Below are 26838 nucleotides of genomic sequence, written 5' to 3' on the forward strand. Positions count from 1 at the left end.
GATGTAAAAGTATAATCCAATCTTCCTTCAATCCTAGCAGTCATGAGCAACCCATAATCTTAGGTGACTCTCTTGCAGCCCTGTCCCTCATGGAGGTTCTTGTTACTGTGATTTACTGCCAGGTGTTAACTTTAACTCTTGTTAAACCCTTACGTTTTTAGAACAGTTGCTCTGCATCTTAGTCGAATTTATCTAATCTTAGTACATAGCACCAGCTCCTGGATTTTCATTTCTATATTCCTGATGTGATCTTTGGAAAAAAAATGGGGGTTGTGTCCTGCTGTGAGAAGGTGTGTTCCCTGGGTTTGGTTTGATTGGATGAAGTCAGCCAAATACATCGATCTCGCTTATTTACAAAGGTGGGGATTTTGAGGGTGGATTTTTGTCTCTTTCGGATTGCAACACTGGACTCCAGAGAGGCACTTCAGGCCATCGCGTGGTCAATGTGAGGCTGCTCCACACTGCAGCCCTTCTTGGTCAAGGAATAATTTTTGGAGAGAAAGCATGCCGAGATACACAGTGCATGTCCGAGGAGAATGGCTGGCAGTGCCATGCCTAAGCTCCACGAACACCATTCAGTGGCTGGGAAAGGAAGCTGTGAGGCGATACATGAAGAACAAACCTGACAATGGGGGATTTGCCTCAGTGGAAGAAGTGAAGTTTTACATTCGAAGGTGCAAGGGACTTGGCTTGTTGGATCTTGATGATACAGTGGGAGATGCTCTAGAGGACAATGAATTTGTTGAAGTTGGTAAGCAAAACCTTAAGCAATGTATTGCAGGGTGACTGTGTTGGCATCTGAGTCAGCCAACGGTGGCTTTATCTAGATTCATCTAAAACTGTGCCTGAGATAGTCTACAGTTTTTATGGAAAAATGCCCAATCATTTAAGAATATTTAGTTTTTGGAAACAGACCTATATAAGGTTTAGAAGGTACAGGATTCTATATACATCATCTGTATATGCTGTTATATATAGTATAAGCTGTTCTGCTTTTGCCTTTGGAATACCTTAAATAATACATACTTGTTATTTTCCCAGAAGCATACAAATATGTTTGGGGCTGATAACTGCAAATTACAATTCTTACTACTGTATATTGTAATGAATAACAACTTATATAAAGAATGCAATTTAATCCTCTTTGTGTTTATTCTGCATATTTCTTCTAGTTATAGAAGGAGATATAATGTCTCCAGATTTCATACCATCTCAGCCAGAAGGAGTTCATTTGTATCCTTTTTTGAGTGCTTTGTGAACTTTTTACAATTCCAGATTTATGATTCTCTAGATTCCTCATTTTTTTAGAGTTCTTTTGTTCTTAAAACATATTTCCAGCTGTAATCAAGTGGTTACTACCCAAGAAATCTTGTCTGCCCTTTTTCCTTTACAGAACTTTCAGATACAGCAAATACCGAGAACCAGAACAGGTAGGAATCACCAATGATTTTATAACTCAGTAACAAATCCTACTACTTACCAGAACATGCTGAGAGTTAAGCCATTGCAGCATTCAGAAGAGCAGGGGCTGTTAGATTGGCTGGGTCTAGGAAACTAAATTGTGATATGTTTATTATGTTTTTGTCACTGAGTTCCTGTCTTATGAATGAGCATGCAGAAGCTTCCTGTCGTTGCTGAGTTTTGGCTGTATTTTTTATTTATTCTGATTATTAAGCAATGTTATACATATCTATATCCCAAAATAAAAAGTGATTTTTTGGTGTAGTATATTTCTTTAGATGGCAACAGCTTAACAACGGAGGACTTGGTCAATTTAGGAAAGGGGCTCTACAAGATAAAGGTAAAGATTCTGAACAAACACAGCTAAAAATTACATGTTTATTTTTCTACAACTAAATAATGATAAATAAACTGGTATTTAAACTACTTATGTTTTAGCTTACACCTGAAGCTGAAGCTAAAGTCAAACAATCACGAGAAGTGATTGAAAGGATCGTAAATGAACAGACAGGTAAATATTTTTACCTCTAACTATTAATTGTTTAGAAAACTTCATCAGGTTCCCTTCTTAACCAGCAGTACATTTCTTGCAGTTGTTTATGGAATCACCACAGGGTTTGGGAAGTTTGCCAGGACTGTCATCCCAAACAGTAAGCTGAGGTAAGTTGTCTGTGCAGCTTTCTCTGTCCTTTCTTCTCAGGAAAGGAAGAAGAGGGAGCAGTTCAACCCTATACATTTATACTGTGGGGTTTAATGAGAGAGCTGCTTCAGTATTTCCTTCTGTTTTGTGCAAAATAAAACCTGATGAGACTTTTGGGGAATTTAACATGTTTTTTTTTCTGTAGGGAGCTTCAAGTGAACTTGGTTCGTTCTCATTCTGCAGGTAATGAGAGACTGGCTTGATGTTTCCCTTTTCTGCCTCTGTTGGTAGTGGGTTAGTAACTGAGAGGGTTACTGTTTCAGGTGTGGGGAAACCTTTGACCCCTGAGAGATCTCGCATGCTGCTGGCTTTGAGAATCAATGTCCTGGCCAAAGGATACAGTGGAATATCCCTAGAAACCCTCGAGCAAGTTATTGAAGCATTTAATGGTAAAAAGATGTTTAAAGAAAATCCTGATTTCCCATTTTTTTTCTTTTAACTATTTTCTTAAATGGTGTAACTCAATGGATCAAGCTACAGATGTTGGTCTTTGTACTTGGTGGTTCTGAGAGATCAGGACCAGAGCTTGGCTGTACAAGCTCACAACTGGAGACCATTCCTCTGTTGAAGGACATGAAGCATGAGATGAACTGACAGGAAAGGCTGAAAGAAATGCATGCAACAGATAGAAGTTTGGAAAATGAGCCTCTGAGAGGTCAGATAATAATTAGTTCAAGATTAAGCTTGACTTAGAAGATAACTCTGGGCAAGCACTTTTGCAAAGCCTCAAATCTTTAACTTCTGTCCTGTCAGGTGCTAATGTGTGTGACACCATCTTTAGGGATACTGGATTTTGGGGGAAAGTGGGCTATTACCATATAGAAAACTACATGTGTTAGTGTTTGTCAAGCAGAGCAGCTTAAGCAGCACCTCTTTTTGTGAGTAGACCCCCTGAGACCTACAGAGGTGTTTGTAAGCAAGGGCTACAAGGCAGCCACACAGAAGCACGTGGCTAGTCAGCAGCTCACATAGCCACAACTGTCACAGCAGTTCCAACTGGGTGGCCTTCCCTCCCTTGCCCGCTGCTGTGGCAGGGAAACTAGAGGGGTGGCTGTGTTCTTCATTATCTGATGACCATTGATGGTCCCTCTGGTGAGGCATGACAGTATGATGACAGTATGGCAGTGATGAGCAAAGAGCACCTTCCCTATAGTCAGTGTTAGGTTCAACTCTCCTTCTCTCCTTTTCCTAAACTGCAGATTGGAAGATTGTTCTGAGACTATAGACCAGATATATATGAGAGAAGAGCCATGTTCATTTATGTGAGCCCCTAAGAATACAGTCTTTGTGCTGCCCTCTGTTTTACCCTCCTCCTCCTCCTCCTCCTCCTGCAGCAGGTGAAGGAGCTGCAATTCTGTGTTTAGCTCTGCAAAAGAAGAGGAACAGACTGGTCCCTTCCCAGCTTTTTCTGCAGTTTCCCAGGCTCCGTTTTTTCATTTTCACACGTTTCAGTTCCCTGAGGATTAGGATGGGGGGAAGAGAGCTCAAAGATGGTTTCTAAGAGTAACCCAGTGTTTAGTGGAGTCAGAAATTGAGAGCTTTGTCCACACCAGGTGGTCACCCTGTGATGGAGACCCGAGAGGAGTGATGTTGTAGCTGCCTGGCTACGTGGCTGTAGATGCAATCACCCTGGGCTGTGGTCCCCCAGACTGCAACAAGAGTAGTCCTGTTGGTGCCATTGTCCATGATTGCAGGATGTTACTGTGACCACACTTATGAGCTGGCTTCTCTGTTTTCCAAAGCGTGTATCAAGGTGAAGCTCTAATAGTTGTTTGGGTTTTTTTCTTTCTAGCATCGTGCCTTCCTTATATCCCAGAGAAAGGGACAGTTGGAGCCAGTGGAGACTTGGCCCCCCTCTCTCATCTTGCTCTGGGATTAATTGGAGAGGGAAAGATGTGGTCCCCAAAGAGTGGCTGGGCTGATGCTAAATACGTAAGATTCCTGCACCTGATTGTTTGGTTTTTTCCTGCTTGGTGACTCATTTTCTGAATTGCATGTAGCTTTGAGAGAAAGAGAGCTTTTGCTCAGATTAGTAACATGTAAAAGTCTTCAGAGTTTCTGTACCGGTTTGAATTGGGACTAGGCTGCCTTTAGCAACTCATCCTCTGCCTTGAGGAAGGTGGATCCATGAGAATGCAATAGCTGACTCACATGTCACTGGAGCAGATATAATAAGCAGCATGTTAATAAGTCCCAAGAAGTATAATGCCATAGTATTGCAATACAAAATACCACAGTGATGACATTTATGAACTAGAGAGAGGGACAGGAAATGATATCAATTATGAAAGAACTATTACTGCATCTTCAGCTCCATGAACATTAGCGCTTTTCTAACAAATCCAAGGCCACTTCTCAAATTCAAAACATCAGATACTAAGAGTACCTGGACACTTATTGGAGGCAGGAATTTAGCAGTAAAATTTCTACTGATTTTATAATTGCTTTAAGTAAATACACAGGGGTTTGTGTATTTAGCATTTTATCACTTATTTTATCATTTTTGATAAATTAACTAGGGTTACAAGGAACCTTTATATTATCCTCCTCCACAAGATGAAAGTGTTATAATGGAATTAGTTTTTAATCAATTGTTTTTCTCTCACTAATACATCAAGAGATTGATCTTGTGTTGAGTATCACAAAGATGGGCCCCTCCAAAGTCTTTCATGGTAGTTTGTGCCACTACACCTATCACTCCTATCTATGAATATTTGATTACCAGACTTATTCATGGATTGATAGCTGTACATCACTACAGACTGGAGAAGTATTGAGGACTACTGAGGCAGAGGAGTAGGTATGAAGCAGACCAATGTGTCCTGGACCTTCAGGACCAGAAGTTACAGTTGTACACCCCTGAGTTGTACACCTCTTCAGCTGGAAAGGTTGAGAGATTCTTTTCAGAAACAAGATTATGCTGTTTCTGAATTTCCCACAAGAGCAATTGCCCTATAGAATCATCATGTATCGAATAAACTGAGTAGGATGACTCCTGTCACTAGAGATTTTCTACAGAAAGGATTAGGGAATCATTTATAAAGGAATAATTTATGCCAAGCCAAAACTGCTATGAGGCAAAGTGTAGGCAAAACTGCCTTCCCAAGACGTTTCCAGTCTTCTTTCCTATTACTCTCTTCCGTCATCTAAAATACAGAAGATGTTAATGGGCTGTGACAGTATCTCACTTCAGTGCTCCTACTACCTTTTTTTACTAGCATTAGGAAATGAGGTGCTAGTTTGGAAGCCCAAAAATGCTATCCTTTATTTAGCCCAGCAGAAAAAAATATGTTAAATGTTCATGATGTAAAGCTCTTTTCCCCCCAACACTTAAGGAATTTGTTAATATTTGTGTTCATGGAAACATTTAAGATTTAAAACTTTTAGCGATCAAATTACTGAAAAGTATTTTTCAAATTACTGAAAAGTATTTTTCATTAATTATCTTGTCATTAAACTCCTTCACAGGTCCTGGAAGCCCATGGACTGAAACCAATTACCTTGAAACCAAAAGAGGTAATAAAGTATAATGATGCCAGCTGATGGAAAACGAGCATAGTCAATCATTAGTTGCTTTATGCATACAATAACAGCATTAAATGAATTAATAATATATTTAATTCAAACTTCAGAAGGATATTAATGAAGTGTTATTGGGAGTGGGATTCACCTCTCCTAGTGTCACCCTACTTGACTTGAAATGTCAGACCCAAGCTTGGTATTTAGATTGGCTCTGTGGTCAGTGGAGAGAGAAAGGCCTCTTCAGAAAACACTTTATATCACCCTGAAACAGCTGACTAAAAAGCACCTTCAAGGTACCTATCTGCCCTTTGGCCATAGCAGAGCCCAGATGACTGACTTGAACCACGTATCTGACTTGTTTGGAACTGCTGGAGTTCCAAAAGTGCTTACTGTGACTTAGTAGCATCATGAGCAATGACAGTTTATGTAGCAAAGATGCACCATCAAGCTGTGCATTTATGATTTCAGGATGGTCTAGAAAGCTGAGCAAAGGTCTTTCATTCAAATGAGAAAGAGAATTGTCAGAGAGATGGGGAATTGTCACAGCGTGTGAAATAACTGCAGTGAATTTGCTTAACATCTGCTATCTTTTTGAAGGGCCTGGCCCTCATCAATGGGACACAAATGATCACCTCACTGGGATGTGAGGCGGTTGAAAGGGCCGCGGCTATAGCGAGGCAGGCTGACATAGTCGCTGCCCTCACACTCGAAGTCTTGAAGGGCACAACGAGGGCCTTTGACACTGGTGGGTACTGGTGCGTCCCTGTCTGTTTGCTTAACAGCTCTTGGCAAGAGAGGCAAAACCTAACAGTCTAACTTGTATTACTAGACATCCATGCAGTACGGCCACATCGAGGGCAGGCTGAGGTGGCATTTCGATTCAGGTCCCTTCTAGATTCTGACCATCATCCATCAGAAATAGCAGGTGAACAACCTTAACCTTCACCATCTCAGATTACCAGAACAGGCTGGGTCCTTCAACAGGACAGAATGCTTTTGTGTAAGAAATATTTGTCTTTTGCTTCCCTTGTTCCTTCTAGAGAGCCATCGATTCTGTGACCGAGTTCAGGATGCATACACAATGCGCTGCTGCCCTCAGGTAAAAACTGGCTTTTATCTCCTTTCCCAACAATAGACAGTGAAGTTTCCCTCAGAAATACTGTCAGTTATGTACTGTCTGACTCTGCTAGAGGAAGTGGTTTTATTTTGTTTCGTCTTCACTTCGAAGTTAGTGTTAATGGAGACATATAATTTGTTGATCCCATGCACACATGCATCAGGAAACGTCTAACTAAGCTGTGTTCAGATGTGGAGGAGGCCAGGTGTTGGAAGCAGAGGGAAGGTGCTGGTTTCCATGCTTGCAGGTTTTGTAGGAAGTTTCATCTGCATTAGTGTTAAGACCATGAACTGAGTGTTTCCAAAAGCAGACAGAGTGTAGTATCTCAAACATGTTGGAAGAACTCAATCCTGTGAGTTTTATTTAACAGGAGCAAAACTATTAAATCAGTGGAATTAATGGAGTGTAATTAATTAATGAGAGATTTTGTTTTCTGTGGGGTTCTTGTAAGGCTACTTCTCCCCTAATAACACTTCTGCCTCTGAATAAATATCTTATCTTCCATTTAGGGCAAACCAACCCAAACAAGTAAAGAATATCATATTCTGATTACTCTTTCGGCAAAACTGCCATAATAATAGTAAATATAGTCTTTCAAGTGTCCAGGATGGGCAGTGTCCCACAGTGATGCAAATCCAGGACTATCTTCATGTGTGGATGTAAAATGGGATGATGGGAAAGAGGGTCCCTGCAGCTCAGTTAGTATCCTGAAGATAAACTAATTGTAGATACTAAGCTCAGATGTAATGTCTTTTGTTCTAGGTCCATGGAGTTGTAAATGATACAATTGCTTTTGTGAAGGACATAATGACAACTGAAATCAATAGTGCCACGGACAACCCTGTATCTTTTTGATAACTTTATTACTATGTAAAATTCTTCTTGGCCTTTTTTATCCTTTTCTTCTGCATAAATACTTGCACAGGAGGCAAAAAAGTCATAGCTGGCTTTGGTCAATAAGTGCCATTGGCTGCAAGAGCAGCCTGTCTCCCTTTCCCCATGACTGTATTGGAGGTATGCTAGTGTGTGTTGGGGCAAGGAAACCATGTGTGCATATGCTTTGGTGCACGTTAAATGTTTCCTAGATGAGAGTCCATATGCTTTGATTGAATATGTCAGATAGATGGGACTTGGCAACCAAATGAATGGTGACTTGGTGTATGAAGCATCTGTTGGTGCAGCGTGAGTGAAACCTGAACTACAGAGCAAGGTTTCCACTTGGTCAGGGAAGATAGACAGACGTGTGATTGGTAAGCACCATGGTGGCTCAGCCTGGTAAACTCTGCACAGTTTTTGCACTGACACTGAGCAAGGCTGGATTTCTGTCAGCAGTATAATGATGCTGTGCATAATATCATCTATGAAGAATCTGTCAAGGAGCTGAAAAACTACTCTAGCATCCAAACAGATGTGTTTCTTTGCACCCCTCCCCACCCTCAATCAAAGACCTCATTTTATGTAGCTTATTTGAAAAAAAAACCATGTCAAAATTGAAACTAGAGGTTTGGAGAACTGAGATTGGGTCTTCATTTCCTGAAAAGTGAAATTGCGGAAGTAATATAATGTGCTTGCAAATAAAAGCCTATTGGCACAAACATTTCTTCAGTTAAGATATTCCAATGACTGGCAGATATCTTTCATGTAAACTGTATTTCACTGATGTGTATGCCTTAACTTCTCCTTAAAGATGGTGTTTGCTGAAAGAGCAGAGACCATTTCTGGAGGAAATTTTCATGGTGAATATCCTGCAAAGGTAATTAAGCATTTGGAGAAAGGAAAAAAAAGTATTTCGTTTCTGTTTTGGTTTGTTTGTTTGTTTCTGTCATCCGGTCTAATGAGGTTTTTTTCTTTTGTAGGCTCTGGACTATTTGGCAATTGGTGTGCATGAACTCGCTGCAATTAGTGAAAGGAGAATTGAGAGGCTCTGCAACCCCTCACTCAGTGAACTGCCTGCATTTTTAGTCACTGAAGGAGGTCTGAACTCAGGCTTCATGATTGCACACTGCACAGCAGCTGCCCTGGGTGAGTGCTTGAGCAGTATCGTTGAGAGAGCAAGACAGACCAATTTCTATCAGGGCAGATGTAATCTAATAGTAGATACAAAGGTATCTCGCTCCTGTTTTCAGTCTCTTCTCCACATATTTTGTGCTGTTTGGGTGCAAAGTCTGAGCATTGAGTGCAGCTGCAATTATTTCAGCTCAGGTTTCTTCCTTGTTCTGCACTGACTCTTGGGCAGGTTAAGTGCTCTGAGCAGCCCCAAAAGTGGAAGGCCCTCTGTGTCTCCATTTGATGGCCAGGTCAGTACATCAGTATCAGACCCCATAGTCCTCAGAAGACTGGAGTTCCCAGGGCTAGTTATCAGAGGAGCACACTGAAATTAAGCACTAGTTCATTTTTTTCTCTGGCACTCATGACTAAGGCAACAAAAAGCCTGCTGGCTGCTGAGATATTACAGTTCAGGAAAACATGAGCCAATATAAAGGTAAACATGCTCTGAGAAGACAGTAAATTTCAAAAGATGCAAACAGACAAAGGAACAGAGGATGTCAGATAAATGAGTAGATAAATATCCTGCTGAAAAAAAAGTGAATTAACTAAATTGATGTACTAGATAGCCTGGAGGCTATTTTGGGAAGTGGATCTGGTCCCCTTGTTTGAGGGCTGGAAACTTACCTTTTGTTTGGGTAGAGTTTAGGGTGGCTCCAGGCCTCAGCTGTTTCTTGGCTTCAGGTTTCGCAGCACACTTCTGCACCCCAGCTTCTGGGGTGTTTGTGGTCTCTGCTGACACCAGGAGTCCAGGGGTCAAAACCTTCTTTTCCAGGTCAAAATAGACAGGATTTTATCTAAACTGAAGTTTGAGTTCCTTTTCTTTTTTTTTAAAAAGCTACTACTAATATTTTTTAAATCACTCTGCCAGTTTCTAGGGTGTTTGTGTACCAGCTAATCTTGTTCACTGCCAGGATTAATAGATAAAGCTGCAAAAAATTTGCAGATGTTTTGCAATGCCACTGGACGTGTCTCTGACCCCTCTCCAAGAGCTCTATGCTGCTGGACTGAGCTGTTTGCAGTGGCCACATGCAGCCTCTATGACCTGCCATCACCTGCTTGAATGCGCCAGCTGGGCTCTGGTCCTGGACTGTGTCACTCCAGCCTATTTGCAATTGTGTCACCACCCCTCTGTTGCTCTTGTTGCTTTTCTGAAGCCACTAATTTGGCAAGGGCATTACACAGCATCCCGCTGGGCTTCAAAAGGAAAAGGCCTGAGTGCAGCCAGAGCTCTGTGAATGCAGACTTCATTTTTTCTCTTCTAAAGAGCAACTCTCAACTTCAAATTGTCATCAAACAGTGCCCAAAGCCCTTCCTGCAGCCAAATTCCCCTTGCTTTGGGGTGCAACTTGAGAGACTTACTCCAGGGCTCACACCTGGCTTTCAAAGCAGGAATGCTGTCACTCTCAGGGATATGATCAGTCTTGTGAAATGAGGGTGGGAGAGGATTCATATCAAACTCCTGCATCTTTCTAGAGGAAGTTCTTTGAGTGCCTCAGCTCCAATGAGGAGACCAGATGCTGATCTCTAGCTGTCTTCTTGAAATCAGGGGAATGGTGATATCTGTAACCCTAAAAAAAAAGAGGGAACCAGTGATCTTTACAGGCCTTGGAGAAACAGGCAAGACCAGGCTTGTGTTTTGGTTATGCTGTCTGCTCTTTTTCTTTAATGCCATCAGGCCTTTGAGCCAGAGCAACTCAAGCCTGAAGATGGGGAAGAGTGAGCAGTGTTTCTATATTTGGCTAATATTTGCATCTGAAGATTGATATTGTTTGCAATATAGAGGCAAAGGTTATCAAGGTGGTTATTACGAATGATTCAGTCCAGGTAAAATATGGATGCATCCTTGAAAGAGGAGCAGTAGTTGGACCCAAAGTGGCAGACAGGCTTTGTGCTCCAGGTTGGCCATTGCTTCTTCTGTCTCCTGCCCATTCTCTCCTACACTCATTGTGCTGGATTTTTTTGCAGTTTCTGAGAACAAAGCCTTGTGCCACCCCTCTTCTGTGGATTCCCTCTCAACTAGTGCTGCTACAGAGGATCACGTGTCCATGGGAGGATGGGCTGCAAGAAAAGCTTTGAGAGTTATTGAACACGTGGAACAAGGTAAAATTAAAATGCTGATTTTCAGATAGACCTCTGGGATGTAACCAGATGAAGATATTAGTGTCATTCATTCTAGATAGATTTTAAGAAAAAGGGAGTTAATGCATCTAAAAGAACTGTCTAAAAATACTGTGTTAAGTACATATTAAGTACAAGCATTTAGATCTTTTGAATGGAAATGAGGTAAAAGCTCTCTTGCTTTTGATTTATTTATTTATTTGCCAGATGATGTACAGAGATAAGGTGTCAGCTGTTAGTAGGAGAACAGAGTAATACGCAGTACACAAGTGCTGAACTCACTTGCCCAGTTTATACATTTGAGAGCTCTGAAGACTTACTTTACAGAAATACACTTTTTGGGTGCAAAGAAACGAGATAAGGAAGCCGTGTATTTCAACATCATGCTAAGAAACTGAGTGTCCTAGATCCAGTTGGTTTACTCAGTTCCTGGGTGAATTGACTCATGAAAATGAGGAGCTGTTACTGATAATGATGGGGTGTGAGTATGCAGATACAGTGCCAGCTTCTCCAGACAGAATACTCTCTTCCAAAGTGCTATATTTTTACTGATGTTTTCACGTGGGCTCTTGCAAGCTTTATAGAGAGAGAACTTCCTTTTAAAGCTCAGGCCTCTCTCTTCTCAGTGCTAAAAAGGTTTTCTGATTTATGATGGACGTTAATTTGAATATTCAAGACACCCTGGAAGAGACTCCCGGAGTTTTAAGACTCTGGTGACCAGAAGTTCCTGGTACACTTGAAAGGTCTGTACAGCAGAGACCCAAAATCTGCTTGCTGAGGTGCTGGATACTGCTCCCAACACCATCCATGAAACACTCCTGTCACTGGGGTGGCTCTCTGGGGTGTGTGGATCCACTGTTTTTTCACATTGCCTGAAACCATATCATATCAGCCAGAACAAAGGCCAGCAGTAGCTTTATACAGGAAACCTCCCCCTGAGCTGTGCCTGTCAAACATCCCTTTCACGGTTCTGATTCCCTAGTTCTGGCTATTGAGCTTCTTGCCGCCTGCCAGGGCATTGAATTCCTACGCCCTCTGAGGACAACAACCCCATTGGAGAAGGTCTATGACCTTGTGCGCTCCGTGGTGAGGTAAGATCAGATAAATGCCTCCCCCAGAGGTTGCCTGGGGAGCAGCTGCTGCTGGTGGTGGTTAATGTTTGGCCGATGTTCACAATGTGTCTCGTTACAGGCCTTGGATGAAGGATCGCTTCATGGCCCCAGACATCGAAGCAGCTCACAGGCTGCTTGTGGAGCAGAAGGTGAGTGCTGGCTTTTGGCATGCGCAGTAGTTTGTCCCAAAGAGCAGGCTGCAGCTCTACTCTGGAAACACCCCTCCATACGTGCCCTGCATGGCCTCACTAAAAGCACTCCTCTGCCTGGGGCAATCCCACCAGATGTTTTGAGATTTGTTTTTTCTTAGTTTTGGAGGATAGGTTTAGAAATCAGTTCCTAAACCTGCCCTGTGTTATAAGTAGCTTACACTTCTAAATCTGTCAGGGTCCAGACACAGGTCCAACTTTGAATTGTTTGAGGGCAGGGTCCTATAACCCCACAGATGTCCGGAGGTATCAACAGTCTCTCCAGATAGTGATCCTTATTCCTGGGGCAGTGATTGTTCCCTAGCCTGAAGGCCTTTGTTCATGGTCTCAAAGCAATAAGGGGACGTGGCGGAGGGAATAGCAGTGGTGATATGTGTTAACCTACGCTAAGTGTACACCTTTAGGATCTATCTATTTTATTGGTTTGTAACACAAAAATAACAAAAGAATTGAGGAGAGTAAGCAAATGGGAGAAGAAAATCTTCCCCCTTTTTTCTTGCATTACAGGAGGAGAGACAAAGGGAACTGTAGAGCATTTTCCTTTTTTGCCTTGAACCCCAACAACTGTCCTTCCCCTTTTTCTTTGTCCATGCCAGCTTCTGTTTTACTTCCCCAACCCCTTCATGATCAAGTGGTTTTGTTGTAAGTTACAGTAATTCTCTCCCAACTATTGCACACAGAGCATTAACCAGCTAACAAGACAAGGCAAAGTGGTTTTGCCTTGAATCCTTTCACCTTGTCCCCTTGGAGCTGTATCCTTTCCCATCCCCTGTCAACTCCATCCACATGCTTTTCCCTAAACCTTGCTCTCTCTGCCTCTCTGATTCTGCTGATCACATACAGTATATCTGCACAGGTCTGCCTCCTACCCATATCTACCTCAACCTCGATAATTTTTCTACAGGGCTTCCTGAACTTGCGAGTTGATGTCTTAGCTGACCTTTTGTTTTGCCTCTGACTCTGCTGTTTCACTTTCTTGTTTCACAGGTGTGGGAAGTGGCTAACCCTTACATTGAAAAGTACAGGAGGGAACATATCCCTGAATCAAGACCCATTTCACCTACAGCTTTCTCTCTGGGATCGCTGAGAATGAATGCTGATGTTAGTCATGACCATGAGCATCAGGATGAACTTCAAGAGCTCTAATCCTCTGGTAGAGAGCAGATCCTTTCCAGACCTTGTCTGAGGGTGGCTGTTCTACTCAAACTCAATGTGGTTTCTCCAGGTGACTCAGGGGACTTGCCTGTCTAGCTCAGGAGTACAAACAGATATTAAAGAAATGGCTCACTGCTTTCCTGACATGTGAAAGACAACTTTGTCCTGATAGTGTGGTTTTGACTGAATTTCCTGAACTTCTGAACACAAATCATTCAGACTCCTGCTGAAGCCAGTGGATGTTTTATGCAGGGCCTCCTGTACTTGTTTTGTCAGCTCTTTGCCTGTTTTCTCTTCATTTGTGCCAGTGATATCAGCCTATTTAATATTCTCACTTTTTTTTTCCACTTTGTGTAACTGCTGTGGTCCCCTTCATTTTGCCACAAGAAAAATTATCTTTACATTTAATTCTTCTTTCTTTTGCAGATCATATGTGAAGTACAGGTTCTTGTATAACAGGAGCATTTTTTGAGCAGGTGCTTCACAAGTCAGAAAAGCTGAGTGCATAAGAATGTGCTATGGAGATTATTTCTCCAGAACAAATATTCTGGAGAAGTTCTTGCAGAAGTTCCTATGTCCATGTTACCTATGTCTCACTCCCAGCCACTGTGGATGTCATCACTGAAGTGAGCCACGCTAATGCAGCTTTCCAAGAGCTATGTGCTCACATCTGCAATCAATAAACTGAGGCTTCACATAAGACTATAACAATCTATTTTCCTGTCATGTGTGATGATGAAAATGTAAAGCAAAAGCTTAATTTGGAAATAAAGAGGACAGGTGAAACAGGGGCCAGAAAAGGGGGAGGAGGAGGTGTAGGAATGGTGGATGTGAACCAGTGCTGAGGCAATAGCACCAAGAACTACACTCCCATGGCTCACCAGGTATCTGCCTGGCTGCCAAGGGCTTATGACATGTTCTCTGTGTTACAACACTGACCTCTGGCACAGGCTTTATTTTACAAGGGAAGAGTCAGGACACAGATATCACATCATGGTGCAATGATGACATGGCACTACTGAGCTGGCTGTGGGGCATTCAGCATGGGCTGGAAATCTTCCCAGGCTATTGGCTATGCTGCAAGGGGTGGCCAAAGCACTAGTGTGGGGCTACCCTTGAGCGTTTGAGACCTGCCATGTTAAATGTGCCCTGAGGAGGGGGCTCATGCCTGTTGGCAAGCTACCAGGGAGACACCTAACCTGGCCAGAAGACCTGAGAACTAGGACACCCATGGCACATGAGCTCCCAGTTCAGGTCCTTCCATCTGCACCTGAGGTGCAGCATCTCCATCCTGTCTCTCCCTCATGTGCCAAGAAAGTCCCTACCCTTTCAGCTTGAGGCTCTCTGTAGCAGGCATATCTCAATCTCCTCCTGAAGCTGTTCCATTTTGTATAGAATAAGGTATTAATTAGAAATGAGTGAAAATGAACAGCCAAGCTTATTGTATCTTGTAGGATCAACCACTTGCCCTCAGCTTTGTGTTAAGGCTGACAGTTCCTTCAGCAGCAAAGCTGGCAGAAGTTCCTACGTCCATGTTACCTATGTCTCACTCCCAACCACTGTGGATGCTAAAAGCAAAAAACTTCCTGCACTCCAGAGGGATGTGCCTTCCCTGGCAGCTGCACAGCCACGGTGGTACTAGTGCTGTAAACTGCAGAACCACATAACTGGCTGTCAGGAACACTCAGGCCAGCTGTGCCACTGAGGGATAACCCCACACTCTAACTGCAAACTGCCACTAATTGCAGCCCTGGGGCACACTCCCAAGTGGCTGCTGGATTCAGCCGAGCTGCTCGGGCAAGCACATAGTTTGAGGTTCCCATCAGAGCTTGTGCATGAGAGCAGAATGCCCTCGCTTCAGTAGTTTCAGGCCATGAATGCCTATTCCTGTCCAGAAAGAGAATATTTGAGGTTTTCCTTATGCAATCTTGGGCTCCAAATGCCTTAGGCACTTCAGAGAGGAGGTTCTGGACCTTGCTTCCCACTCACCTCTGCTTTTGACTGCCTGGGACCGAGGAACCACCAGCACACACTGCAGCATGGTGGCCTTAGCTTTGCACTGTGCAGAGCTGAGAGGCACCGCTCCGGCACCACACTGCATTTCAGAAATGCCTGTGCTCCTTCCCTGACAGACTTACCAAATCCCTGGATAAATGTTATTTATGAAGGCTGTCTTGGGCAGAATGGACTGTGTGACTTCATACTTGTTCTTTCAAGCTTTATAAAAACAAAGGTCCACACCCACATCTGGTGCAACATCTGCTTGCAGGAAAACACGTCAGGTGGCAGGAATTCCATTACATTGTTCTAAAAACTGATTTAGTTGGCTAACCTGGCTCAAATAAAGCATGAACAAAAATATTATATGGGATGGCTTAGGGAGATCAGAAGATCATATTAAAGCTCATATATGTTTGTGATGACTTTCAGATATCTGTTAATCAGACTGACACTGTTGTCCTTCCCTTAGGGTCTGGTTCACTAAACACTCTGCTTTGTATCACAGGTTGTGTCACCTGCTTATATCAATAATTATTTTTTATGTGAAGTTCTTCATGCTGGTCAGGTGTAGTTTTATTACTTCACCTTCAGAAAGCAAATCCCTTTTGTTTCTGCAGCCACCATCCATTTGAAAATTTGAAGAAAAGACAGTCCACGTGTATTCATAGACCCTCCCTACGCCAGACCCTCTGTTTAAATACTGCAAAAGCCTAAACTCTCCATAGTTGTATCATCCTTTTTTATTACATACTGCATCCCCAAATGATGGTACAAACTCTGGAAAAAAGTAGTAACTGAAAGAAAAAAGAAAGAGAGCTTTGAAAAAATCAGATTCTTAAACTTTGACGTGGCTCTGAGTAGGAATTGTCATGCTTAACTTATCAGCATCACATTCAAACTTCCACGAGCAAATATGTTTCGTGTTATTTCAGGTTCAGCCTAGAATAAATGAACATCTGAATGACACTGCATGTGATCTTCTTTTAAGTTTCAAGGTAATTGAAAATTTGAGAGGTTGGCTGTACTCATCAGACCTCACTGGGCTAACTGCCTCTAAGAGTAAACTTTAAGGTTTTTGGCATCACTAATTTCTAATAGCAGGCCTGGCTCAACCTCTAACTTACAATGCACCCCAGCTTTCAGCAGCCCAGAGAGTGGTGTACCTGATTGCCTTTTCCTCTCCTCTTTCTTGTGCCCCTAAAACCTCAAAGGAGCTGTAAGATTCTCAGCAAAGGAACGTATTGCAGAGCAGCTGATTCATGGCTGCAGAATCGAGACTTGGTATTTTGGAGAGGTAAGAGGTACTGTGTTTCCCACCATAACTGTGGTTCCTGATATCTGCTGAGTTCAAGACCGAGCAGACCCAGGAGCTGTGAACATTGCCTTGGCATGCTGTGACCTTCCAGCATAGCCAAAGGCCACTCCAAATGTGCATGCCTGAGCCCCTGGCCCCTCTGTCACAGGTTACTTAACATCACACTTCCCAATAACTTCTACCTGGATCCAAACTTCATTTATTGATTGCTGGTTTGTTTGGGTTATTTTTAAATACAATAATTTTATGGATTAATTGTATAGGAAACCATTTTTGGAAACGGTCTTATTTCAGATGGATACAATTAGAAATTATTTTATTGCTGCAGAGAGAAGGACAATGGACATGAAGAAGTACCAACGGGGTAATGCTTGGTAAAGTTTATTTGAATAAGAGTAACGTGAGCTGGCAAACAATCTACTGGTAGTTACAAATCTGATTTTGTCTCTTGCTTTGAAATACTCCATGCTAATTTGATTTTAGTAGCTTAGTAAGTAACTTTCTTCTCTCAGTAACTGCTCAATGTCTCACAGGTCTCATTTTGATAGACAACTTTTCCTTTAACTATGACGTAGTTGATCAGTGTTTCATGTCCCCCAAACTGGTAAATCAAGTGCTCCCACCTAAAAAGACACAATGTTTAAGAATATACAAACTTGCATAAAAACAGGTCACATACCCAAAGAGGTCACATACCCATTATACCTGGAAATTTTAAAATATTTGCTTGAAAATGGGAAAATACTATTCCATGTGTACATCTTGACTCTTGCTGCATGAGTGCAGTGAGTTGATATACAGATCAGTGGAGAATTTCTTCCACAAAATAAACAGGCATTAATAGATAATTTGTTATTAGGCATTGATTGTTTGTAATAACAGCCCCAAAATCTTAGGCTCTATTGTCCACTGAATGAGTAAGGAGAATGAAAATGGGTCTGAAATGCTAGCAGTGTCCCTTTTTTAAGGCAGAGGTAATTTCTCTGCTATCCAAATGTGGTGAAAAACAAAGTCCCAAATGTTAAAGCACATTTGAAATGGCAGTGGAAGAACAAACCTTGATGAATTTATGATAACAAGATCCCCCTGCTTGCCGATCTCTAAGGAGCCATGTGTGTCCGATTTCCCCAGAGCATAAGCCGCATTAATGGTGGCAGCTGCCAATGCTTCATTCATTGACATCTTCATGTTTACACAGGCCAGATGCATCACCATAGGCTAGTAGACAAGTAAGGGGAAAATGGGAGTTACCAGCAACACAAAGCTGTTTATACTTCAAATCCCTAAGCACTCTCCTTCTTCCTTGCACAACAGAGGGAGTTGTTCCACGTAAGGTAAATCTTACCAACTCCAAAATGAGAACTCTAAAATCAGGAATTCAAGAGCTTGTTTTATAAGCCTCTCAGTGCATATAAAGAATGGAACCCCTTCCATTTTCAAGAATTTCTGGCTAAAACTGCCAACACACACAAACAAGCATGAGCAGCTGCCTGTGTGGGGCATACAGCTCTCTTCATGAATACGAAGACCGTTAATAGCATCCAAGGTCTATACACAAGTTGTACTAGTAAGAATTTCATAATTTTGCAGTGTCATAAGTATTAGGAGTGGCTTACCATTGAAAAACAGTATGCATTAGGATTAAAATCGCTGCCAAGAGCAACTATAACTCCTTCTTCCAACATTTTTCGAGCTTGAGGTTGCTTCAGTCTATCAGGAAAAAGACACTTGTCAGTAGGATTTGGTTAGTTATTATACAATGATTTACAAAGCCAAAAGTCATCACTCAGTTTGGCTGAGATGAAAGCCCAAATTGTCCTCTTGCATCCCTACCTATCCCCCAACGTACAACATAAGTGGGAAGTATGATCCACTGCTTTTGCAGTAATAGCATGTGGCAGCAGTCAGTATCAACCATCAGGCTCCAGGACACTGAAATTCTGGTGTTTATCCAGACCTCAGCCAGAGTTTACAAGGTGGAAATCTCCATTTCTCAAAAACCCCTAATTTTCTAGTCCTTACATCTTCAGAGACAGGCTCCCAAATACAAGCAGTGGCACATGCAATGCAATAGTCCCTTCCTGATTATTAAGTCTGTGAATTTAATCTGCATACATTAGAGGATCTTCTTACTTAGCAATTATAATGCAAAAGATCTTTTCAATATCCTCAATATCTGTAATAAACATTTCAAAATTGTTTGGCCACTCAATCAGTCTGGGTGTTTTCAAGGGTGGACACTATGAAATACGTTCACTGGGAAGTTTTAGTCATAATCACTGTAAAGCCATTCCAAATCTATTGTGAGACTTCTCAGAAGTCTAACAGATTTTTGAGGATTTCCATCAGAAATAAGGCTCATTCAGGTCTGTGTGCTTGTGATTGTCTTCACTGATCCAGTCTGATCCCAAAGACATGGATACATGCTTACGCTTTTGCATTAAAAGACCCTAAACCCACAAATATGGGTTTGCTGTTATGAAAGATTTCCTTCTATCTAGTGGCCTTACCTTAGCATGTAGGCAGTTGTTGGTAAAAGGACAGCAGCACACTTAGCTCTTGCCATGGCTGTGATGCCTTCATCACTAACTTCTTCCAGGTGGCTGATAGCCCGGGCTCCTAGTTCAGCTCCAAGCTAAGCAAATTTTCAAGAGAATTACTCACTATTCTCAATTAATTCAGTAAAATAAAGTTGTTTCCAAACAACTAGAGGAGACAATTCACTATTAACGTAAAGTTTACTAGAAGAGAAATAATAAAGAATGCTTGAAAGAACAAACAGAGTACAGAGGCAAAATATTTGTTAATTTACTGCAGAAGCTTTAGCCATCCACGGAGCCAAAGCATACTTTCAGTAGTGTTTTTAACAGCCAACCATGCAAATTATGGGAGAGCCAGGGATAAAAACATTATCAACTCCTGTTCATAAAGGATACATTAGAAAATGGTTCACAAAACTGATACTAGTTGCAGAACTAAAAGTCCAACTGCTGCCTTCAATGGGGAAGCCAGAAAGGCTTTTATGATCAATCAAGTTTTGTTTTGGTTTTGGTTTTTTTAAATACAGCATAGAATAACTTGACCAGACCCCACAGGAAGTAAGCAATGTTTAAACAATGGTAAAACATGGTCTCAAAGTGACTTTCTTTTTCAAGATATTTGGGAATGTAGTCTTGACTAAACTACCCCTCTGAGTGTGCTCAGACATACTGGTCTGAGTAATAAGACCGCTGAGTGTGCTCAGTGCACACTTGACTTGTCACTGCTAATGGGACATTTAATGAAAAAATATTTTTCAAGTTGTATAGAAACCATGTTTTTGTCATTCTTGGGTTCGTGGATATCCACCTTCCTCATCTGTATCCCATGTGGAAGATAAGCAAAGTCAATGTTTGATTAGCCAATGCACATTAGTCCCAGAGGTCGAGGTTTCCTCCCATGTCCTTAACTCCAAAGCTGCACAAGTACTGCACTTCCTATCATCTGATACAAATACATGTCTATGAATGGTCTATTTTATAAAGTCTTAGAAAAGAAAACCTCAGTTTTGAAAGCTGCAATTCTTTCACAGATTCAGCTCTCATAAGAGCAAAAATGGCTTAACTGAATTGTAAGAAAGGCGCACCTCAGCAGATCTCATCGGATGGAGTTCATCACCATGGAAGTTAATCTGTAACCCTATATCTTTTCCAGCTTGAAGAATTCTCCTCGTAGACTCCAGATCAAAGACTCCCTTCTCACAGAACACATCTATATTGTTAACGTGTATTTCACCACTTAGGTTGAGTTCTTTCAGTTTAGGGAGATGGTTACTGATAATGTCTTCTGTGGCTTCAGTAGCAGTTTTCCCTCTAATGAAAACAAAATGTTACAGAGCTATATGAGTAACACCTTTGAAGTCTGGCACATGTTCAAGCCATTTACTAGATTACTTAGGAAATGATGTAAATATGAATCACTCAAAAAAACTTCAGATTAAAAAATGTAAACCCACTGTACTTCCTGCACTCTGAAACATGAGTTACTTTCCATTCAAAGAATATTAGACTGTACTACTGTATATTTGTTATAAGGTTGGAATCTTGGATGCTAACCAAGATATGGGATATTTTAAAGCAAATTCTTTTGCTTTCCTATTCATATATTCTGACCTCCTTATACTGTATTCTAAAACATAACTATTTAAGATATGTAAATGAGTATTTAAATATGTTAAATGGTATTCATGCAATATTTTTATGCAAATATCAAAGCTCAAAGGGGATGTGCAGTACTAGTAATTATTTTTAATTTACCTCTTCTCCTTTTATATCATTTAGAGTGATGGATAGATAACTATTTCTAAATCAGAGGGACCTCCCAAGGTTTAAATTGCCAAGGTTAGAACCACTTTTGAATCCTCTATTACACAGAGATAACCCAGGAGAAATCAGTGAATGCTTTTGAAAGAGCAAATAATCCCAGAACATGAAGTTGAGTTAGTATTTTGCAATTTTAATATCCAAAGATAGATGTACATCAGTTAAATATCTGAGACATCTCAATTCTCCTTTCCGGCACTGTAAGACGTGCAGAGATTGGCCCTGTAGAGTGCCACACAGGACTGAACTGGGAGTTATGCAATGGCAATAAATTCAAGAAGCTGAATTCTGCTTGAATTTATAAACAAGGATGTGCAGTTATAAATCAGAGCAGAATTGTGCTTTCTTTCATTCACCCCTCACTGACACAGTCATTGGGGTTGCTCAGGCTTTGACCACGCCAAGCCTTCTCCTTTTTCTTCCTTTATTCAGAAGCCTTTGAAGGAATTTTGTCTGAAAGATTAGGGCCAGAGCCAAGACAAACCAGAGGGAAACATTAAGTCTAGGTTTCACTCCTTAGAAGATATAATGCCCAAAAACGCAAAACAAAACTGCTGGTGTTTTAATGCAAGAGACTTCTGCTCAGGCACCACTTTGAAATGTCTTGCCAAAGATGAAAAGGGCCCAATGAACCCTTGCCAACTGAAGAAAACAATAAAAAATTCAGACTTTCTCAAAATCATGAATTTGATTCAAAATGATGACTAGAGGGACCAGGAAAGAATTTCATAATTCCTCCTATTCAAAATAAAAACCCAAGCCAGAGAAAAATTTTGAGGGATAGCATAAAATTCAAGCAAAATATTCCAAACAAAAACATTTGATTGAAAAGAGAAGAGGATTTAAGAAGACCTAAACTGGAAAATACAGATAATTCAGTATTTCCTTCAGGAAATTTCCTCAAATCCCCAACTGCCTTTTCTCCTTATTTAAAATACAGTATCCTTACTATCTGTATTTTGTTATGCTTAATGTTCATCAGTGGGGACAGAAGCATGCAGAGACTGAGAAGGTTCACCTGTCTTTCTCACATGCTAATAAGTTTGTAAAAACACTGGAATTTATTTATTCCATTAGCTTGTAGAAATGCTTAAAGTATTGGTGGGAAAGACTATTTCTCAGGATTTTGACTGAGATCCTCCCAAGGCTTTTTAGAGGAGGAAGAAAGGAAGGGCTAAGAAATATATATAGTTTTGGGTAAAACATCAATTTTTTTTCCCATTAAGTCCTCCAAATTTTAGTGGAACTTCTTGAGAGAAGTAGTTGGTGCTTTCAGCTGATTTTAGTTACTTTATTCTTTACAATCCTCCAGTTACTGGAGATGATACAGGATTAGTTTTCAATAGTTAAATTAACAAAAGATAATTTCTCATTCTGCCCCAAATACAAAATAATTAGATTGTTAAAAAAATGTCTAGGTCATGTTTTCTTGAATGGGGAGAGGTAGGGTTTTTTTTGGAGTATTCTTTTTTCTTTTAATGAACATCTCTTAAATATTGCCACATAATAGGCCTGCTTCCATCTCACATGCCTTGTCTTGCAGCAGCCTGCTGCTTAGTATGTCAAAATATATATGTTTCACATGCACCTACCTATCTAAAACTCCTCATTAATTCTTTCATACACTGAAATCTGGTAACCTGAAGACATTATTTTCATAAGGAAAAAAAAAAAAGTCAAAGCTAGAAAGGCTTTTTATGATATGCCTACTTGAGCTATCAAAATCATTGTGATTAAACACATTTAGTTTAGTTTTCTACTCATCTCATAGCTACAAGATGTATGCAAGTATTCAATGCATGGAAGCGTAATTAAACTTTGTCTACTGAGGTATATAAGGATTAAATACAGTATTTTTTGTTGTTAGCTGACAAAAAAAAATCTCATGGCAGAGACTAAGCTTGAAGGATAGCAGCAAATGCAAGAAGAAGAACTTTCTGTACAGGAAACCCAGTAATCTGTGTTACATCCAGTGTGAGAATCAGCTGGATGCAGCTGCATGCAGGGGTTCTGTGCTAAGTTTTGTTGGTATTTAGGAGTCATTAAATAATGTCCCCCCATCTTCTTTCAAATTAAAACTTAGGACAGCCTTCTGTAAATACTGACTTGTTTCAAGTATGTTGCATTTTAGGAGTGGGGCAGAAGAAATCTTTCTGAAAATAACAGCCAGTTTTCAATGCAAAGCAGTAATACTTAACAAGAGCAAGCAAAATCAATCTCATTACTTCGGCACAGAATGGGCTCCACAGTACGTTGAAGAAATGCCAATATCCATGGACCTCTTAGCACGTTCAATCACCCTGAGCATTTTGAGCTCTGTTTCCAAGTTTAAGCCATAGCCACTCTTGCACTCAACCAATGTGGATCCTGCTCTGAGCATGCGTTCCAGTCGGTGTTTGAAAGTACTGAACAGCTCTTCTTCCGTGGCTTTCCGGGTGTGTTCCACAGTAAAATGGATTCCTCCCCCAGCCTGGTGGATCTCCATATAGGATGCACCTGCCAGCTTAGGGAAAAAAAAAGAAAACAAAAAACAACCCCCCCATATAATTAGCTATGAATTGCACATTTTCTATCCAAGGGATTCTGTAAAGTGCCTTGAGGTCTCTTTGCAGTGAGAGAGACAACGAGGGGAGAAAAAAAATCCCCATTAATTCCTCCTCCCTTTCCCTCCTCTCTCCCTTCCATTTAAGTGAAGAAATGAAGTAAGAAGTGACACAAAGAGAATTATTCTGAAGATTTGCTTCCCTCTGAATCCAAGGGGAAAACTGGACCCTAGCTCAAAATTCATTTATGTGGAAAAAAAGGTGAAAAAAAAATCAATATTGAGATGGTAATAGAAGGCAGCACTTTTATATTGCTTCAATTAATGCAAAAATATGCCAAGGCTGGCTGCAAAGGCTGCAGTTACACTCCTCTATCAGCCTACCACTATTCAAAATCATCCCTCCTCCCTCAGATTGTCTGACAGAAATCACATATTTTTCTATAATGGAAAGATGGGAGTCATTAGAAAGCAGAAATAGTTGTACATTTAAAGAAAAAAAAAAAGGAGAAAGAAAAATCCAGCTGTGTAATTTTATGCCATTACCTTCATTGCAAACTCATGAACCCTATCACCAGCCCACACTGGATGTGTATGTGCATCTACCAGGCCTAAAGAAAACAAAGTAAATGTACACTTGAGTTACTTCCATGTGCAAGAAAAAGGATTATGAACATGAAAGAAAAGTGAACAGGCAGTGGAAGCTCCCCTACAATGTCTCTATTGGTTAGAGAAAAAAAAATCCAGCCAGCCAAATATCTAAGATTTTCTTAAGAGGCTATTAATTTTCTTCCAATTTTTTTTTAAGTCCAGCACCTTATGCAAAATGTCTCCAGGTAAATGCATCAGTTGCTAAGTTTTTCATATTATTTTGATTATATTTTCAAACTGTAGAAAAAATGATAAATTACAAACTTTGAAAGAGTTCATTAAACTTCAAGCATTGAAAGAGTTAATTAGATTTTAAACCTGTGCTCTTCAAAAAAGGCAAACTGCTTAGGCCAGGCTTAGCACATTAGCATTTCCTCTAGCAACAGTCCACTTACTACAGAGGGAGCTTTCTCTACATGCTGTGAAGCTGGTGCTACTGAGTGCCCGGAGGTCTAACAGCTCATGTGCTAACACTTCTTGCATATTTAACATGCAATAGGCTTGCCCAGGGTTTGGGGGGGGGGGAGGGTTGTCAGGTAAAGTTGCAGAGTATATGTGACTTAAAATACCTTTTGCCTCCAACTGGCTGTGGGCAGGATGGAGAAACTGAGTTTTGTGGCTGAATTGCTGATGGGCAGAAAAGAGAGATGAATCTGAAAAGTCACTTGGTGACTTTTACCAGCTACCTTACTGTTGTGATCTATGATACAGAGGAACACATGTAAAGATGAGAAAGAGGTCAAAGCTCCACCACAAAGCCAAAAAGAATCACCTCTAGTGCCATAATTTTCTCCTTACAGCACACCTGATGGGAACACTGTGATATTCTGTCCCCAGCACAAGATTCTATCATTATGAATATAGAAGAAAAAGGATGGAGTGACATTTAACATGCATGTACTTGTCACCACACAGCATTCACAGAATTACAGAATGGGTAAAGTTGTAAGGGGCCACAGTAGGTCATCTGGTCCAACCCCCCTGCTCGATCAGGGTCATCCTAGAGCACATGGCACAGGATTGCATCCAGATGGTTCTTGAATATCTCCACGGAAGACTCCACAACCTCTCTGGGCAACCTATTCTAGTGCACAGTCACTTGCACAGTAAAAAAGTTTTTCCTCATATTCGGGTGGAATTTCCTGTGCTTCGGTTTCTAAGTCTGTTGCTTCTTGTCCTATTGCTTGGCATCTCCGAGGAGAGCCTGGCTCCATCTTTTTGACACCCTCATTCATATACATTGATGAGGTCCCCTCTCAGTCATCTCTTCTGAGTGCTGAACAGGCCCAACTCCCTCAGCCTTTCCTCATAAGGGAGATGCTCCAGTCCCTTAATCATCTTTGTTGCCCTCCACTGGACCCATTCCAGGAGCTCCATGTCCCTCTTGTACTGAGGAGCCCAGAACTGGACACAGTACTCTAGATGTGGCCTCACCAGGGTTGAGTGGAGGGGGAGGATTACCTCCCTTGACCTGCTGGCAGTGCTCTTCCTTAGTATCATTATGAACAAATACACCTACCTGGTAACACGCACTTCCCGGAGCAGTCAATTATCCTTTCAAATGTTGCTTCCGAAAACTGATTGCGAATTACATCTGCCTGGCCCACAGCTTTGATACAACCATCCCTGCAAACCAGAGACAACAAACAAAGAACGTACAAGCCTATTGAAAAGTCAAGTGCTCGGTGACAGAGCTCCTGGAACAACAGAGGCAGGACCTTGAGCAGGACTGAAGATGCCCGTGGGGAGGTGGTTTGCTCATTTTACAGATGCACAGAAAACAATGAGGTAACACCAAGTGTTCCAAGCTGTTTGCCATAATGCTTGTCATGTCCTCTGCTTAGATCCCTCTAGATAACACCTTTTTACTCCTCTAATTCCAGACAGATAACACTGTTTTTCTCCTGTAGGTCAGCAAATATACAGCATTCCTCCAGTGGGTATCTATCTGCAGGGTTCTCTTCCCTTCACGGAAATCAAACTGTCATCACCTGGAGCTGGATCGTGCCCCGTGCCCTGAGAAACCATAGGGATCAGCCTTTTCAGGGCTGATCTTTGGTTGAATAGCAGCGTTCTGCCAGTGGAGCTTGGGGATGGTACCGGGAACTCTGAACCGCACTGGGGGGATCTCTTCCCCCCTTGCACGGGGCTTCTCCTCACCCCACCGGTGGGCTGAGCCAACAGCCGGGCAGAAGCCGGCGCTGGGGGCGAGGGCAGCTCGCAGTGACCCCTTCCCGCAGCCACCCCTGCGGCCCCCCCCCGGCCCCGCACTCACAGCCCCACCACCAGGCTGGCGCTCCGCAGCACGGCCAGGCGGGCGGCGCCGTCCCGCCGCAGGTACCGCTCTCCCCGGCCGCAGACCAGCACCAGCTGCTGGGCGTTCTCCAGCAGCAGCCGCTGCCGCTCCCGGCCCGCCATGGCCCCAGGCATCGAGTGGCGGGGACGCCGCTCGGCTCAAAGTCCCCCGGGGCGGGCGGGACAGAGCCCCTCCTGCCCCCCGCCCTGTCCCGCCTCGGGCCGCGCTC

At 41.9% G+C, this 26838-nt stretch overlaps 2 protein-coding genes across 2 annotated transcripts; one reads left to right on the forward strand and one right to left on the reverse strand.

Moving 5' to 3' along the window:
* Positions 1-384: 384 nt before the first annotated feature.
* HAL (histidine ammonia-lyase) lies at positions 385-13577 on the forward strand. Its single transcript, XM_064655413.1, has 20 exons — positions 385-751; positions 1173-1233; positions 1403-1430; positions 1727-1801; positions 1900-1972; positions 2055-2121; positions 2307-2344; positions 2425-2550; positions 3954-4093; positions 5630-5677; positions 6281-6428; positions 6513-6608; positions 6724-6782; positions 7563-7643; positions 8488-8553; positions 8657-8822; positions 10815-10949; positions 11950-12058; positions 12159-12228; positions 13276-13577. Exons 1-20 carry the CDS (start codon positions 505-507, stop codon positions 13432-13434), a joined length of 1992 nt encoding a protein of 663 aa, XP_064511483.1. The 5' UTR covers positions 385-504; the 3' UTR covers positions 13435-13577.
* A 3481-nt stretch (positions 13578-17058) lies between these two features.
* AMDHD1 (amidohydrolase domain containing 1) lies at positions 17059-26838 on the reverse strand. Its single transcript, XM_064655414.1, has 9 exons — positions 26589-26838; positions 25833-25939; positions 24209-24273; positions 23346-23623; positions 20385-20610; positions 19270-19394; positions 18376-18469; positions 17817-17977; positions 17059-17382 (listed from the first exon to the last, which is right to left on the reverse strand). Exons 1-9 carry the CDS (start codon positions 26741-26743, stop codon positions 17268-17270), a joined length of 1326 nt encoding a protein of 441 aa, XP_064511484.1. The 5' UTR covers positions 26744-26838; the 3' UTR covers positions 17059-17267.

Source organism: Pseudopipra pipra, chromosome 5 (assembly GCF_036250125.1).
Source record: "Pseudopipra pipra isolate bDixPip1 chromosome 5, bDixPip1.hap1, whole genome shotgun sequence".
NCBI classification, from domain to species: Eukaryota; Metazoa; Chordata; class Aves; order Passeriformes; family Pipridae; genus Pseudopipra; species Pseudopipra pipra.